Source organism: Ailuropoda melanoleuca, chromosome 4 (genome assembly GCF_002007445.2).
Source record: "Ailuropoda melanoleuca isolate Jingjing chromosome 4, ASM200744v2, whole genome shotgun sequence".
NCBI classification, from domain to species: Eukaryota; Metazoa; Chordata; class Mammalia; order Carnivora; family Ursidae; genus Ailuropoda; species Ailuropoda melanoleuca.
Genome location: NC_048221.1, coordinates 26,013,909 through 26,030,094, shown reverse-complemented (window position 1 = coordinate 26,030,094; position 16,186 = coordinate 26,013,909). Strand labels below are relative to the sequence as shown.

The 16,186-nt window shown below is 36.2% G+C and overlaps 1 protein-coding gene across 14 annotated transcripts in view; it reads left to right on the top strand.

Annotated features, from left to right (window-relative positions):
- CFAP20DC (CFAP20 domain containing) overlaps window positions 1-16,186 on the top strand; it is a 234,689-nt gene that overhangs the window by 101,609 nt on the left and 116,894 nt on the right. For 13 of the 14 annotated variants that reach the window (XM_019805517.2, XM_011231610.3, XM_034658566.1 and 10 more), the window contains one exon: window positions 7,201-7,357. In XM_019805517.2, coding sequence (XP_019661076.1) covers window positions 7,201-7,357 — 157 coding nt within the window. Of the gene's footprint in view, window positions 1-7,200; window positions 7,358-11,817; window positions 11,902-16,186 lie in introns of all 14 variants that reach the window. The other variant, XM_034658570.1, reaches the window with a different exon arrangement.

Sequence of the window (16,186 nt, the reverse complement as noted above, 5' to 3'; positions counted from 1 at the left end):
ATCCAAATATAATACTAAAGAAAAGCAAAACATGACAGAAAAAGTCAGGAAAGGATCAGAGAAAATCTCCAGAAACAACCACAACACAAGTAATGAAATGATACAAATACATATCAATCAATAATTACTTTGAATGTAAATGGACTAAATGCTCCAATCAAAAGACATAGGGTGACAGAATGGATTAAAAAAAAAATACCGATCAATATGCTCCCTACAAGAAACATATATTAGACCTAAAGACACCTGTGCATTGAAAGGGGAAATGGAGAAACATTTATCATTCAAAAATGGATGTCAAAAGAAAGCTGGAGCAGTAATACTTCTGGCAGACAAACTAGACTTTAAAACAAAGACTAATAAGAGACAAAAAAAGGGCACTATGTCATAAGAAAAAGGACAGTTCAACAAGAAGATCTAACAATTATAAATACTTATGCACCCAACATGGGAGCACCAAAATATATATAAAAAAAAATAAACATAAAGGAACTAATTGATAATACAATAATAGTAGGGGACTTTAACAGCCCACTTACATCAATGAGCAGATCACCTAAACAGAAAATCAACAAGGCAACAATGGCTTTGAATGGACCAGATGAACTTAACAGATCTATTCAGAACATTCCATCTGAAAACAGAATACACATTCTTTTCAGTGCACATGAAACATTTTCTGGAATAGATCACATATTAGGCCACAAAATAGGCCTCAACAAATGCAGGAAGGTTGAAGTCAGATCATGCGCCTTTTCTAACCCAACACTGTGAAACTAGAAGTCAATCACAAGAAAAAAATCTGGAAAGCCCACAAATACATGGAGATTAAACAATATGCTACTAAACAATGAATGGGTCAACCAGGACATTAAAGAGTACATGGAAACAAATGAAAATGACAACACAAGAGTCCAAAACCTTTGGGATGCAGCAAAATTGGTCCTAAGAGGGAAGTATATAGCAATATATGCTTACCTCAAGAAGCAGGAAAAAATCTCAAATAAAACAACCCAACCTTACACCTAAAGGAGCTAGAAAAGGAACAATAAACAAAACCTAATGCCAGAAGAAGGAAGAAAATAATAAAGATAAAAGCAGTGATAAAGAATGTAGAAATAAGAACAACAACAACAAAACAATAGCACAGATCAATGAAACCAGAAGCTGGTTCTTTGGGGGAAAAAATCAATAAAATTGACAAACCTCTAGCTAGACTTATAAAAAGAAAAGAGAAAAGACCCAAATAAAAAAAAATGACAAATGAGAGAGGAGAAAGAACAACCGAAACCACAGAAATACAATCATAACAGAATATTATGAAAAACTATATGCCAACAAATTGGACAACCTGAAAGAAATAGACAAATTCCTAGAAATATATAAAGTATCAAAACTAGAACAGGAAGAAATAGGAAAGTTGAACAGACCAATAACCAGCAAAGAAATAGAATCAATAATAAAAAAACTCCCAACAAACAAAAGTCCAGGGCCAGATGGCATCACAGGTGAATTCTACCAAACATTTAAGAAGAATTAATACCTATTCTCATACCATTCCAAAAAATCAAAAATGAAGGAAACTTCCAAATTCATTGTAGGATGTCAGCATTACTCTCTTACCAAAGCCAGATAAAGATACCACAAGAAAAGAGAACTACAGACCATTATCTCTGATGAACAGAGATGTAAAAAATCCTCAATAAAATCCTAGCAAACTGAATCCAACAATATATTTTAAAAAATCATTCACCACAATCAAGTGAAATTTATTCCTGGATTGCAAGGGTAGTTAAATATTGCAAATCAGTCAATGTGATATATCACATTAATAAAAGGATAGGACTTTAAAATAAAGACAATATCAAGAGACAAAGGATGGCACTATATCATAATAAAAGGGACAGTCCAACAAGATTTAACAATTATAAATATGATCCTTTCAATAGATGCAGAAAAGGCATTTGACAAAGTACAACATCCATTCATGATAAAAAATTTCAACAAAGGTTTACAGGGAGCATATCTCAACATAATAAAGGCCAAATATGAAAAACCCATAGCCAATGTCATCCTAAATGGGGAAAAGCTAAGAGCTTTTCCTCTCCAGTCAGGAACAAGGCAGTAATGTCCACTCTTACCACTTTTATTCAACGTAGTCCTGGAAGTCCTAACCACAGGAATCAGACAACAAAAAGAAATAAAAACATCCAGATCAGCAAGGAAGAAGTAAAACTTTCAATATTTGCAGATGCCATGATACTGTATATAGGACACCCAAAAGACCCCACCAAAAAACTAATTCAGTAAAGGTAAACAAATTCAGTAAAGTCACAGGATACAAAGTCAACATACAGAAATCTGTTTCATTTCAATATACCAATAATGGAGCAGCAGAAAGAGAAATTAAAGAATCAATCTCACTGTACAAAAAACAGTAAGATACATAGGAATAAACCCAAGCAAAGAGGTGAAAAACCTGTACTCTGAAAACTACAAAATGCTGATGAAAGAAATTGAAGATGGCACAAAGAAATGGAAAGACATTCCATGCTCATGGATTGGAAGAACAAATATTGTTAAAATGTCTATACTACTCCAATCAATCTACACATTTAATGCAATCCCTATCAAAATACCAACAGCATTTTTCATAGAACTAGAACAAAGAATATTAAAATTTGTATGGAACCACAAAAGATCCCAATAGCCAAAGCAGTCTTGAAAAAGAAAAGCAAAGCTGGAGCCATCACAATTCTGGACTTCAAGTTATATTGCAAAGCTGTAGTAGTCAAAATAGTATGGTACTGGCACAAAAATAGAAAAATAGATCTACAGAACAGAACATAAAACCCAGAAAAAAAACCCACAGTTATATGGTCAGTTAATCTTTGACAAAGCAAGAAAGAATATTCAATGGGAAAAAGACTGTCTCTTCAACAAATGTTGTTGGAAAAACTGGGCAGCAACATATAAAAGAATGAAACTGGACCACTTTCTTACAGCATACACAAAAATAAATTCAAAATGGATTAAAGACCTAAATATGAAACCTGAAACCATCAAAATCATGGAAGAGAACAGAGGCAGTAACTTCTTTGACATTAGCCGTAGCAACTTCTTTCTAGGTATATCTCCCGCGGTACGGGAAATAAGAGCAAAAATAAACTAGTGGGACTACATCAAAATAAAAACTTATGCACAGTGAAGAAGACAATCAACAAAACTAAAAACCAGCCCACAGAATGGGAGAAGATATTTAGAAATAACATACCAATGAAGACTTAGTATCCAAAATACATAAGGTAATTATACAACTCAATACCCAAAAAAACCAAATAATTCAATTAAAGAATGGCATAAGACATGAATACACATTTTTTCCAAAGAAGACATGCAGGTGGCAAACAGACACATGAAAAAATGCTCAACATCACTTATCATTAGGGAAGTGCAAATCAAAACTACAGTGAGATACCACTTCACACCTGTCAAAATGTCCTAAATCAACAACACAAGAAACCACATGTTTTGGTGGGGTCGTAGAGAAAAGGGAACCCTCTTACACTGTTGGTGGGATTGCAAACAGGTCCAGCCACTCTGGAAAAGAGTATGGAGATTACTCAAAAAATTTTTAAAAACTACCCTACAATCCAGCAATTGCACTATTAGGTATTTACCCAAAGAATACAAAAATACTTCAAAATAGTTGAAAGGGATATATGCACACCAATGTTTATAGCATCATTGTCTACAGTAATCAAATTATGGGAACAGCCCAAGTGTCCATAGACTGATGAATGGATAAATAATAATGGATAAATATGCAATGGAATATTACTGAGCCATAAAAAATAATGAAATCTTGCCATTTCCAATGACCTAGATGAAGCTAGAGAGTATAATGCTAACCAAAATTAAGGCAGTCAGAGAAAGACAAATACCATGTGATTTCACTCATATGTGAAATTTAAGAAACAAAACAAACAAGCAAAGGGAAAAAAAGAGAGGCAAACCAAGGAACAGACTCCTAACTTTAGAGAACAAACTGATGGTTACCAGAGAGGAGGTGGTCGGGGGAATGGATTAAATAGGTGATGGGGATCAAGAGGTGCACTTGTCCTGATGAGCACCAGGTGACGTGTGGAGTGTTGAATCACTATATTGTATACTTAAAACTAATATAATTCTGTATGTTAACTAACTAGAATCAAAATTAAAACTTAAAAAATACAATGAAAGATTGAAAGTATGTATATTGGCATGTATGTGTATGTATGTCCTCATACATCATACACACACACGTAGATCATTATTTGTTGAGCCCTTTCCATGTTATATGAGTCCAGGCAGAGGGAATAACAGCAGCTTGACTATGATGAATTAAAAAAAAGTGTGTAGTAGGTAAGGGCCTGGTTTCCTGGGACTCAGAGTTTTTGAAGGAAGAGGATACCAATTCCCAAGCCAGCTGATGGAGTCTGATGAAGTATACAGGTACAGCCCACTGGAGGGTTCATCTAAGTAGAGAACAAAGGGCAGGACCCTGAGAAGAAATGCCCAGCACATTCCCATACCTTCCTGGATTTCAAAAGTACTATTCCTTGTTTAAAACCAAACTCATTTCGCCTCTCAGCCTTTCCTAGATATAGGAAAACTTAGATTCAGATACAGTAATGCAGACAATTTTAAAAGCAATCATTAACTCTAGAAATATAAAGTTGTATAATGAAAGGTAATCATAGAGCATCACTTGGCTCAGTTGTGTACAATATTCACGTAGTCACAGTAAGGAAAACACAGAATATCGATCTTGAGGAAAAATGTAAAAAGAACAAATGGGAGACAATTATCTAGGGAAGATGAAGCGGAGAAAGTAGCGTTTGTAAGTGAACTACAAGTCTTATCTACCATAATAGGAAGACAGTAGATAATGTCTAAAATTGTTAAATCAAAAGTTATTCTTTAAAAATACAGAGAGAAGAAAAGTTAAGAGTTGACAGTATGGGGCACCTGGGTGGCTCAGTCGTTAAGCGTCTGCCTTCGGCTTAGGGCGTGATCCCAGAGTTCTGGGATCGAGCCCTGCATCGGGCTCCTCCGCTGGGAGCCTGCTTCTTCCTCTCCCACTCCCCCTGCTTGTGTTCCCTCTCTCGCTGGCTGTCTTTCTCTCTGTCAAATAAATAAAATAAAATCTTAAAAAAAAAAAAAAGAGTTCACAGTATGGTTAGAGAAGTGGAGAAGTGACAAGAACTATATTTTGTATAAAATTTGGCATGTTTGGGCCTATATTTGCATATAATATCATGGCATTTTTTAAATGTTTTTTAAAGAAGCCTTTCTTGAACTTCCCCATCCTCCCACGTTGAGCCCTCCTGCACTAACAGTATAAAACAGATGCCCCATGTCTGCTTCCAGCCTCCCTTCTCAGACTAGAAGGACTCTCTTATTCCTTGCTGTACGTCGGCGTCATGCCCAGTATTTAATACCTGAGAGAAGTCCTTAGCACCTGTGGGGAAGAATGGATGAATACGGTTACTTTTGGGACAAACCAGCTGAATAATTGCAATTGAGACATAATCAAGTCTTTTAGGAATAGGAACCACAGAACGATAGTGATGCTAATATAATAATAATATTAATAATCATTATTGGATTGCTAGAAACCCCAATACCTCCATCCCCTGTAACCTGGATTTTACCAAGCCCTGATGTTTCATTCACCCTAGGGCGTGCCTACTAGATTTGTCGCTTACATCCCACCTCCTATACTAGCCCTCTACCAGACCCTCCTCACCTCATGCTTAAATGACTGACTGACTGGTCTTTCTGTGCCTCACTCTGTCTCTGCTCTACCTCAGCCTTCCTCCCACCCCCAAATATTACTGCATTAGGGTTAGTTCCGATTTCCCAGCACTTTACTCTTGTCACATTCTCCCTCAAGAATCAGAGTGACACCTTACCCTCTGGAGTCCAGGGTTCTCCTCCTGATCTTTCAATGCCTCCAGAACCTGGTCTTACTGGCCCATCCCACATTACCTCTCATACCTCCCCAGAGCTCACCACCCTGCAGGGCAAGCCAGTCTCATTATTGCATCATATTCAGTCCTCCTTTCCCACCTCTTATTACACCAGACTTCTTTTCATCCAAAAGACCAGAGCATCCCCATGGCCTGACAATATAATTTTACTGTTGAGACACCTACAAATAATCTTCATGTATTTAATTAATAACTTACTGCAATCTCTTTTACTTTTCTACAGTGGAAACCACCTCAGGTTTTCCTTCATAATAAAATCAACATTCCTAAATAGAATTTGCCTTTAAGAATATCATTATTTCCTTTATCAATAAATATAACTTTCAGTTTTGACATGAATAAAATGAACCTTATGTAAATTGTTCTTCTAAACAAATAATGGAAGAGCCTGATATTTTAAAAGAAGTGCAGACAACCCTAAATACTACTTTCCTTTTAATTTCAAAAATTCTTTTCCCTGTTGTTGTCGTCCTGCAATCTTCAATATGTCTTAGTTTCTTACTAAATGATTATTTTCTCCTTTTCTTTAACTCAGACCATTTAGAGAATTCATTTGATGAAGTATTGAGGAGTCTAATTGTTTAATGGGCAGAAATTAGACTCTGCAAGAGTACTTTAAAAACTGGCAAATACCAGGCATAATTACAAATTCTTTGGAAGAATCTATTTCTGTACAATAGGTTAATTGGTTATAAGTAGATAGCACTGGCCACAATTTAAACCCAGCTTCCAATTTCATCCATGATTTTTTTTAACAAATATAAGTGGCTAATTATGATCAAATTAGTCCCCTTGAAGGAACAATTGGCTACTTATCCCTGATTTTCAAGATTTAAGTGGTCTAACGCACCTGCAATTAGTTTCCCACTAGCATACTGCCTACAGATCCAGAGTTATTTCCCAAAGTTGTCAAAATCTTGCCTCATAGTGAGAACTCTACAGCCAGATGATCAATGTCTAGTTTAGATTATGATGACTTCTTTGGAAGAATCAGGGCAATTTTTAAGAAAATTGAAGCCAAAATAGAGATTTGCCTAAGAGAGGGTGTAGGTCTCGGGCTGGTTGATCCAGACAGTTCCCTCAAGTCTCCGGACTATCCACATATAGATGATTTGTTCATCTCTGTGATTATAGAAAGTACTTACTCTTCTTTTCTTTATTTTAGTGGTGCAATCTGTGCATAGACTTGGTAGCATTTACCAGTGAAATATTCAAGGGGGCAGTTTTCCAGTCATTGGATGGAATTATTGTCTCAGCTAACTGTAAGCTGCGGAAGATCTTCACTTTAAAATGCAAGCCTCAAGACACTGCTGATAAAGACGGTATGTTCAAGTTACTACTGTCAAGATTTTTAAATTCTCCAGTGTGTTTAAAATTAAACATACCTTTGGACAGTATGAGTACATAGTAGTGGTTTTTCTAAATTTATCTTATTTTACTGTGGAAAAAACACTTAACATGAGATCTATCCTCTTAACAAATTTTTAAGCATACTATACGTTTTTAGTGACTACAGGTGTAATGCTGTACAGCAGATCTCTAGAGCTTATTCATATTGATCAAAACCGATTGACTAGTAACTCCTCATTTCCCCTTCTCCTCAACCACTGGCAACCACCATTCCACTCTGATTCCATTAATCTATTTTAGATACCTTATGTAAGTAAAAGCATATTGTATTTGTCTCTTTATAGTTGGCTTATTTCACTTAGCATAAGTCCTTATGGTTCATACATGTTGTCGCATATGTCATTCTTTACTCTGAATCACATGTTTATTTTTACTGTAGCTGAATGTTAAAGATATCTTTTTTTTATTTTTGTGATTATTTTTCTTTTTTGTTTATGGTAGCACTTACCATTTGAATTAGTCAGGGTTTTTAGTTGCAAGCAATGGAATCCTCTCTAGGTAGCTGAAACAGAAAAAAAGAATTTATTTAAGGAAATTAGCCAGTTCATAGAATCTCAAGGATACCCAGAAAGTCAGGCTTAAAGGCTACAGCCAAGAACAAACACAACCCCCACCACAAGACTGCTCCAACGAAGACCCCTGATAGCTACTGAAACTGGACAAAGACTCCGTAAGTTACAGTCCAATGCTGGGCTCTAGGTTCCAGAATTTCTGTTATTGCTGCCCTGGAAAACTGAATGTCTTCTACCTCACCACCCCTGCCGGAAGTAGACTACTTCTTCATGTTTCTGTCTACTGAACAAAGGCAGACATGGCTATGTCTGATTTGTAGAGCCTAGATCACATGCCAAAAGGGTGGCTAGCAAAGCGAATATCTGATTCCTGACAAGGAAATGGGACTCACTGTGTAGCAAAGTCACCAAATTAACAAGGATGTTCAAAAGATGTCAACATTCAGAGTGCCTAGGAGGCTCAGTGTGTTGAGCATCTATCTTTGGCTCAGGTTGTGATCTGGGGGTCCTGGGATCAAGCCCCAAGTTGGGCTCCCTGCTCAGTGGGGAGCCTGCTTCTCCCTCTCTCTCTGCCCCTCCCTCTGCTCACGCTTGCTGTCTCTCTGTCACGAATAAGTAAAGTCTTTAAAAAAAAAAAAGGTGTCAACATTCAGAAATCTCCGCCATTGTCCAGTATATACTATCTCATTACTCTGTGTACATTTCATAAAGTTATTTGAGAGAAATTACATTTATATATAAATTTTCTAATGATCATGTTAAAATAGAAAAATTAGTTATTCCTAGAAAGATAGGAAATATACACTTTAATTATTCATTATATGATTAATAAATATACTCTGCAGATAACTGAACCATCTAGAATTTATAAGATTGCACAAATTCTCCTGCTAAGATAGTTTTAAACAACTGAAAGTATTGAGAGAATACTGATGCCTCCTTTTGATTTTCATCTGGGATTATTTTTAACAAAATCAATTTTTCTAGAAGCCCAGGAAACAGGGCAGCACATAAGATGGCAAAGGTGATTTCTTAGAAGTTTGTATAAAGTAGACTTCAGACTTATGCTCTGTCTGAATGAGTGTCTGAGAAATCCTTGTGTCGTTCACTCTGTGGAACAGGACACTGTGCCCATAAATTTCATTTGATAATAAAACACAGCAGTGCATTAACAGCTCCCCAGAGAGATCACAAGCCAGGAAGTGCAGCCACTGATCTTATGTACCACTTAAAAGCTATACAAGAAAGTGAAACCGTTCATTTAAAAAAGTATATATATCACCCAACTAATTAGAAACCTCAGAATTTATAGAAATATATGTGCATTCTATATCAGATCATAGGAAGTGAATCATAACCTGATCAGTATTTTTAAATAAATCTAAGGGGAAAAGTGAATCAAAATATGGTATATTAAATGGCAAGTTTTTATCTCTGATCCTTCCTCAAGCCCCACTAAAATTATAGGAATAAAAATGGTAATAAACCCACCAGGATGAAGAGGATGGGAGAGTAGGAAACAATAGGCAAAGTGTGTTCATAAATTTTGTAAGATTGAGGAGTGACAACTAACTTAGAAGAGCAGAGAAAGCTGAAACTTTTGGGTTTAACAGAGAGGTTTGCCAATGAGATTCATAATGTAGAACCTCAGAGGGACTCGAGAATTGGCAGCCCTAGGTACTGCCTAAAGCAGAAGAAAGGGGTGTCACTAAAGACATGGAGATTAGTTAAAATTCTATATGGGTTCCTGTAGGATCCCAGATTCCCTTTCCAACTACAAATAAGCAGACAACAGGATATTTATTCTCTGGAGAAACTGAACCAGAGAATTTCTCAACTCAGATACATTGGGTACATGGTAGATAGACACCAAAACTAACAGGAAGAAAGAAATAGATAAAGTAAGGAATAAATATATGTTATTCTCAGTTAAGAAAACATACTACATCTATAAAATAGGTATAATATGTTCTTGCTGTATTTCAATAAGCACTTTTTAAAGTTTATTATATTATAAGCTTTTTATATAATTTAGAAACATTTGTGTATCATAGGTGTGCAGCTTTAACAATTAACAAAGTGAACACATTTCTGTAACTGCCACCCAGATCAAGAAATAGAATGTTACACACATCTTAGAAACCCTACTTACAATCTCCTCCCAATCATGACCCTCTCTCTTCTTCTGAGAGGTAACCCTCTCCTGACTTCTTAGACTGCAAATTAATTTTACCTGTTTTTGAAGTTTATTTACATGAAATCATACAGGACATATTCTTTCATATATACATGCTTTAACAAAACACTGTGTTTGTGAGATTCATCTGTATTGTTTATTTAATTACTGTATAGTATGCTATTGTGTGAATGCACCACAGTTTGTCTATTTTGGGCTATTTTGAATACTGCTGCTGGAATCATTCTACATTTCTCTTGCAGCATCTAGGTAGGCTTTCTTTGGATATTTGTCAAGGAGCTTAATGAACACATATTTCCGCATTCTTAATTTCAATTTCTATTTTTCGATTCTAGAATTTCCATTAGATTCTTTCTTATAGTTTCCATTCCTCAGCTGAAATTCTCTATCTTGTTATCTAATTTCTCAAATATATTAATCAAAGTTATTTTAAAAGCCTTGGCTCACAATTCCAATATATGTCTCCCCTGTGGGTCTGTTTTTGTTGTCTGTTTTTCTCTTATCCTTGAATCCTGATATGTCTAATAAGTTTTGAGTGAACACTGGACATTTTTACTCAGAAACAATATAGCTATTTTGAGAATCTATATTGTATTGTATTTCTACAGAGATTTAGAATAAAAAAAAATTTTTAAAGAAGCCCAAAAGACAAAGTAGGATCAAAATGTTAAGAATATTAGAAGTTAGTCCAAGAGAACCACCAACAGAATATTAGGATTCTAAGATGAAAGACTAGAGAAAACAGGAAGGATGATATATGGGAAGATTTCCCAAAACTAAAGGCCAGGTGTTTTCACATTGATGTAGCTCATCAAAAACAGAAAAAGAAAATAGAAAATGAAAAAGAAAGAAGAAAGAAGTAAAAGAGAGCTACCATTGTATAATTTAAGAATAGGAGGGAAAAAGAGAAAAGATTATTTAAGCTTCCAGAGTTTTTTTTAAAGTCAAGTTGCATACAAAGGAGTACGAATAAGAATAATGATGTCTGACTTCACACAACAACATTAGATAGTAAAAGACCTTAAAACTGGACCTTCAAAAGTCTGAGGAAAAATGATTATCAGCTTAGAATTCTATACCCATCCAGTCAATTATTTTTCTCTTCCAAATATTTATTTAAATTCTAGTTAGTTAACATATAGTGTAATATTGGTTTCATGAGTAGAAGTTAGTGATTCACCCCTTATAATACGCAGTGCTCATCATAACAAGTGCATTCCTAAATACCCGTCACCCACCCACCTCTTTCCATCAGCCCTCAGTTTGTTCTCTATCATTAGGAGTCTCATATGGTTTGCCTCCCCCCCCTTCTCTCTTTTTCTTTTCCCTTCCCACATGTTCATCTGTTTTGTTTCCTAAATTCCACATATGAGTGAAAACGTATGGTATTTGTCTTTCTCTGACTGACTTATTTCACTTAGCATGATACACTCTAGCTTCATCCACATCACTGCAAATGGCAAGATTTCATTCTTTTTTGATGGCTCTTGATGACTACAGTAATATTGTCATAGTTTGGTTATTGTTAATAATGCTGTTATAAACTTTGGGGTGCATGCACCCCTCCAAATCTGTATTTTTGTACCCTTTGGGTAAATACCTAGTAGTGCAATTGCTGAATTGTATTTTTAACTTCTTGAGGAACCTCCAAACTGTTTTCCAGAGCGGCTGCAACTGTTTGCATTCCCACCAACAGTGTAAGAGGGTTCCCCTTTCTCCACATCCTCACCAACATCTGTTGTTTCAGGTATTGTTCATTTTATCCATTCTGACAGGTGTGAGGTGGTATCTCTTCATGGTTTTGATTTGTATTTCCCTGATAATGAGTGATGTTGAGCATTGTTTCATGTGTCATGTTAGCCATCTGGTTGTCTTCTTCGGAAAAATGTTTATTCATGTCTTCTGCCCTTTCTTAATGGGATTATTTGGTTTTTGGATGTTGAGTTTGATAAGTTCTTTACAGATTTTGTATACTAACCCTTTATCAGATATGTCATTTGCAAATACCTTCTCCCATTCCATAGCTGCCTTTTAGTTTTGTTGATTGTTTCCTTCACTCTGTAGAAGCTTTTTATCTTGATGAAGTCCCAATACTTCATTTTTGCTTTTGCTTCCCTTGCCTCTGCCAATATGTCTAGTAAGAAGTTGCTATGGCCCATGTCAGAGAGGCTGCTGCCTGTGTTCTCTTCTAGGATTTTGATGGATTCCTGTCTCACATTTTATAATCCATTTTCAGTTTATTTTTGTGTATATTGTAAGAAAGTAGTCCAGTTTCATTCTCCTGCATGTTGCTGTCCAGTTTTCCCAACACCATTTGTTGAAGAGAGAGACGGTCTTTCTGCCATTGGACATTCTTTCCTGCTTTGTTTAAGATTAGTTGACCATAGGGGCTCCTGGGTGGCACAGCGGTTAAGCGCCTGCCTTCGGCTCAGGGTGTGATCCCGGCGTTCCGGGATCGAGCCCCACATCAGGCTCCTCCGCTATGAGCCTGCTTCTTCCTCTCCCACTCCCCCTGCTTGTGTTCCCTCTCTCGCTGGCTGTCTCTATTTCTATCGAATAAATAAATAAAATCTTTAAAAAAAAAAAAAAAGATTAGTTGACCATAGAGTTGTGGGTCCATTTCTGGAATCTCCATTCTGTTCCTTTGATCTATATGTTTGTTTTCCTGTCAGTGCCATATTGTCTTGATGACTACAGTAATATAGTTGAAGTCCCGAATTGTGATGCTCCTGCTTTGCTTTTCCTTTTCAGGATTACTTGGGCTATTTGGGTCTTTTGTGGTTCCATATTTTTTCCAAAATAGTAAGTCAGAGATATTATCTAAAGCAAAGGGCAGAAGTGTCAATATAAGACTACTATTTATAAAAACAGAAGTAATTACGAGAAGATTTAGAAGCTTTTGCTGAAAGGCTTGAGAAAGTTGCCTCTGCATTCCAGGACTAAGGGATGTGTGAGGTGGGAGGGCAGCAGTTAGGGAATGATGACTTTTTCTCAAAATTTTATAGTGCCATTTGTATTTTTTTAACAATATACATATATTTTATTTTATAATTAATTTTTTAAGTGAACGGATAATCTAAAAAATTCCAATAACAAGCATTGGCATGATTGCTTTTAGGTTTTCAGAAGGCCTGAAAAAAAGGCTTATGAATGTGGCATCTCAGATTGCCTAAAATGTTCTGAATAAACTTGGGGAAGCATGGTTCAGGTTCAGGGTGCTGTGGAATATAACCCCATATTCTTCATTTAGCTGCCAGGATTTAACCTTGCACAAGTGCTCACCCTATCTCTATGCTTCAATTTCTGCATTGGTAAAATGAGGATGATTGTTCCTTGGTTAAGTAAAATACTATTACATTCCCACTGAAAGCATAAATTGTGTAAACCAAGTACATCTTGGAGAAGTTAAATTGATATTGTAGAGACTAAAGACACAGATTAATAGTCCCACAGTCTGTTGCTGTGATCACATACCAACTTTGTGCTTTGTGTGAGTTCTGAACATCTCTGAGCATTATTTCCTTATTAGTTATTATTGTGTTATTTTGAAGATCCAATAAAATATATATGTGAAGAGACATAAACTATAATCCATTGTGTAGGTGCTAACCATTCATCTGCCTCCTATAATCAGGCACTGGTATGACACAGCCTCTGCTTCCAGGAGCTTGGTATCTCTCAGGGAAATTTACATGTACATATTGATTGTTATCCCTGGAGGAAACTTCCCTAATGGGCTTAACAAGCACTGGGAGGAGAGTCTGGAGCACTTAACTCTTACTTGAGAGAGCCATTGGAGAGGCTATTGGATTTCACAGACCTACCAAGTTATGAAAAACTTGACTAACATAAGACTGCCAACTTTTAAATTCACCAAATCAGATCATTAAAACAGACAAACAAGAAAAACTACAATTATTCTAATCATTTAATTAATTGAAAAGACATTTAAATACACACACATTAGGAAGATGTTAATTTCAGAATAAAGGTTGACATTTTCACCACAGACCAGTGAAAATGACTTAATGGGTCAGTATCTATCCATAGAGCAGTGTTTGGTCTGTATTCACCTAGAGAAGTAAATTTTCCAAACTACTTCCTGAAGGAAAAATAATAATTTCTCAACTAGTGAAATAATTTTTTGGGTAATGAAAGTGGACAACAAGAAAGGAAAGCATTTTAGGGAAAGGAAAGAGTGTGTATGTATAAAGGCATGGCATCGTGAATAGACCTGACATGTTGAAGGAACAGGGAGTTCAGTTTGGTACATGGCAGGGGTGGAAGGTATGATTTAATATAATTTTTTATTACTAGGCTGCATACTTTGACATAAAAAGGTAGAGCAAGCTTCCTCCTCAGAGTGCTCTGTGTAATTTTACACACCAGAAAAGTAAACACTGCAAGAGTTCGTTGTCAACACAATTTGGTAAAAGGGAACAAAGGATAACACAGTATGGAGCAAATTGAGTGTCCCTGGTCAAGGAAGTTGGCAGCAGAAGTGGTAACAATGGTGATGATGCTAATAGAAGCAGTAGGTGTTCCAAACACTTTATATATATGAACTTAATTTAATGCTCATACAAATTCTATAAAGTGGGTGTTATTACCATCCCCATTTTACAGATAGGGAAACTTAGGCACACAGAAGTCAAATAACGTGCTTAGGGTCACACAACTATTACATAGTAGAGGCAGGTTTTTTTTGTTTTTGTTTTGTTGTTTTTTGTTTTAAAGATTTTATTTATTTATTTAACACGAGAGAGCCAGCCAGCGAGAGAGGGAACACAAGCAAGGGGAGTGGGAGAGGAAGCAGGCTCCCAGCAGAGCAGGGAGTCCGATGCTGTGCTCAATCCCAGGACCCTGGGATCACGCCCTGAGCCAAAGGCAGACACTTAACGACTCAGCCACCCAGGCACCCCTAGAGGCAGGTTTTGAACCCTGGCAGTAGGCTTCAAGTTTATCCTGCTAATTACTATAATGTACTGCCTTTCTTGGGAGGATGGAAGGGAAGGGAAATTTTTAAAAGAGAGAGAGAGAAGACATCATGAAATAAGAATGTCAGAATTTGGTGACTGGCTGTGTTAAAGATGTCTGTATTAAGTAAGTAATGGATGTCCCTTTGTCTTTTATACTGAAGGTAGGGGGAGGGGACATTTTCTTCTGCAAAGACAGCTCTGTTAGTCATAAGATTTGAGACCTTTATCATAGGAAACTCTATTACCTATTTCTTACATTTCATTCTGAGATTCAATTTAAAGATATTGTTTTAAATGCTTGTTTAAGCTCAGTACCCTGTTGTCCTTAGTTTGTTTAAGCTGCTACCTTTCACTCTAGAACCTCTTAAACTCACCCAAGCTAGGAAATGTTGCCTAATTCCATTGCTGTTCTCTGTTTACACAGTGGGATATAATAGAAAGTGAGTTATTAGGACCCTAAAACAAGAAATTAACCAGTTTTTCACTTGCCCAGAGGAATGGCTGATGCTGCACAAGTAGTAAAGCTTGCTGATTCCATTGAATTTATGACTTTTATGGTTCCTGAGGGAACGTGGACTGGCATTTTTTAGGCATTTGCATGACTGAATTATTGATTAACTAGTATCATTCTGCATTTAAAAAACAATATATGTACAGTTAGTTAGATAAGAGAAAAACAGGAGGAGAGCAAAGAGAAGAGAGGAAAGAGCACGCAATTATCCACTAAGTATGGACTTAATGCTCTGCCAGTAATGATTTTACACATGTCCTGACACCCCAGTTCAGGTCTTTCTAAAATATCAGTACTTGGGCATATGTGTTCTGTGTTCAGAAATGGAAGAAGAGGAGAATAATTAAAAGTATGATTTCAGACTGAGAGGCCCTTGAGGGCATTCATTAAGTCTCCATATTTTTACCTCTAGCACATGACCTGGCACTGGTAATCTGTACTACATGTTTGATGAATTAATGAAGTAAGAATTGGCTAATTGTTCGTTCAGTTATTCATTCAGTCATTCTCTCTATTCAGTAAGCCTTTATTGAATGTCAAGC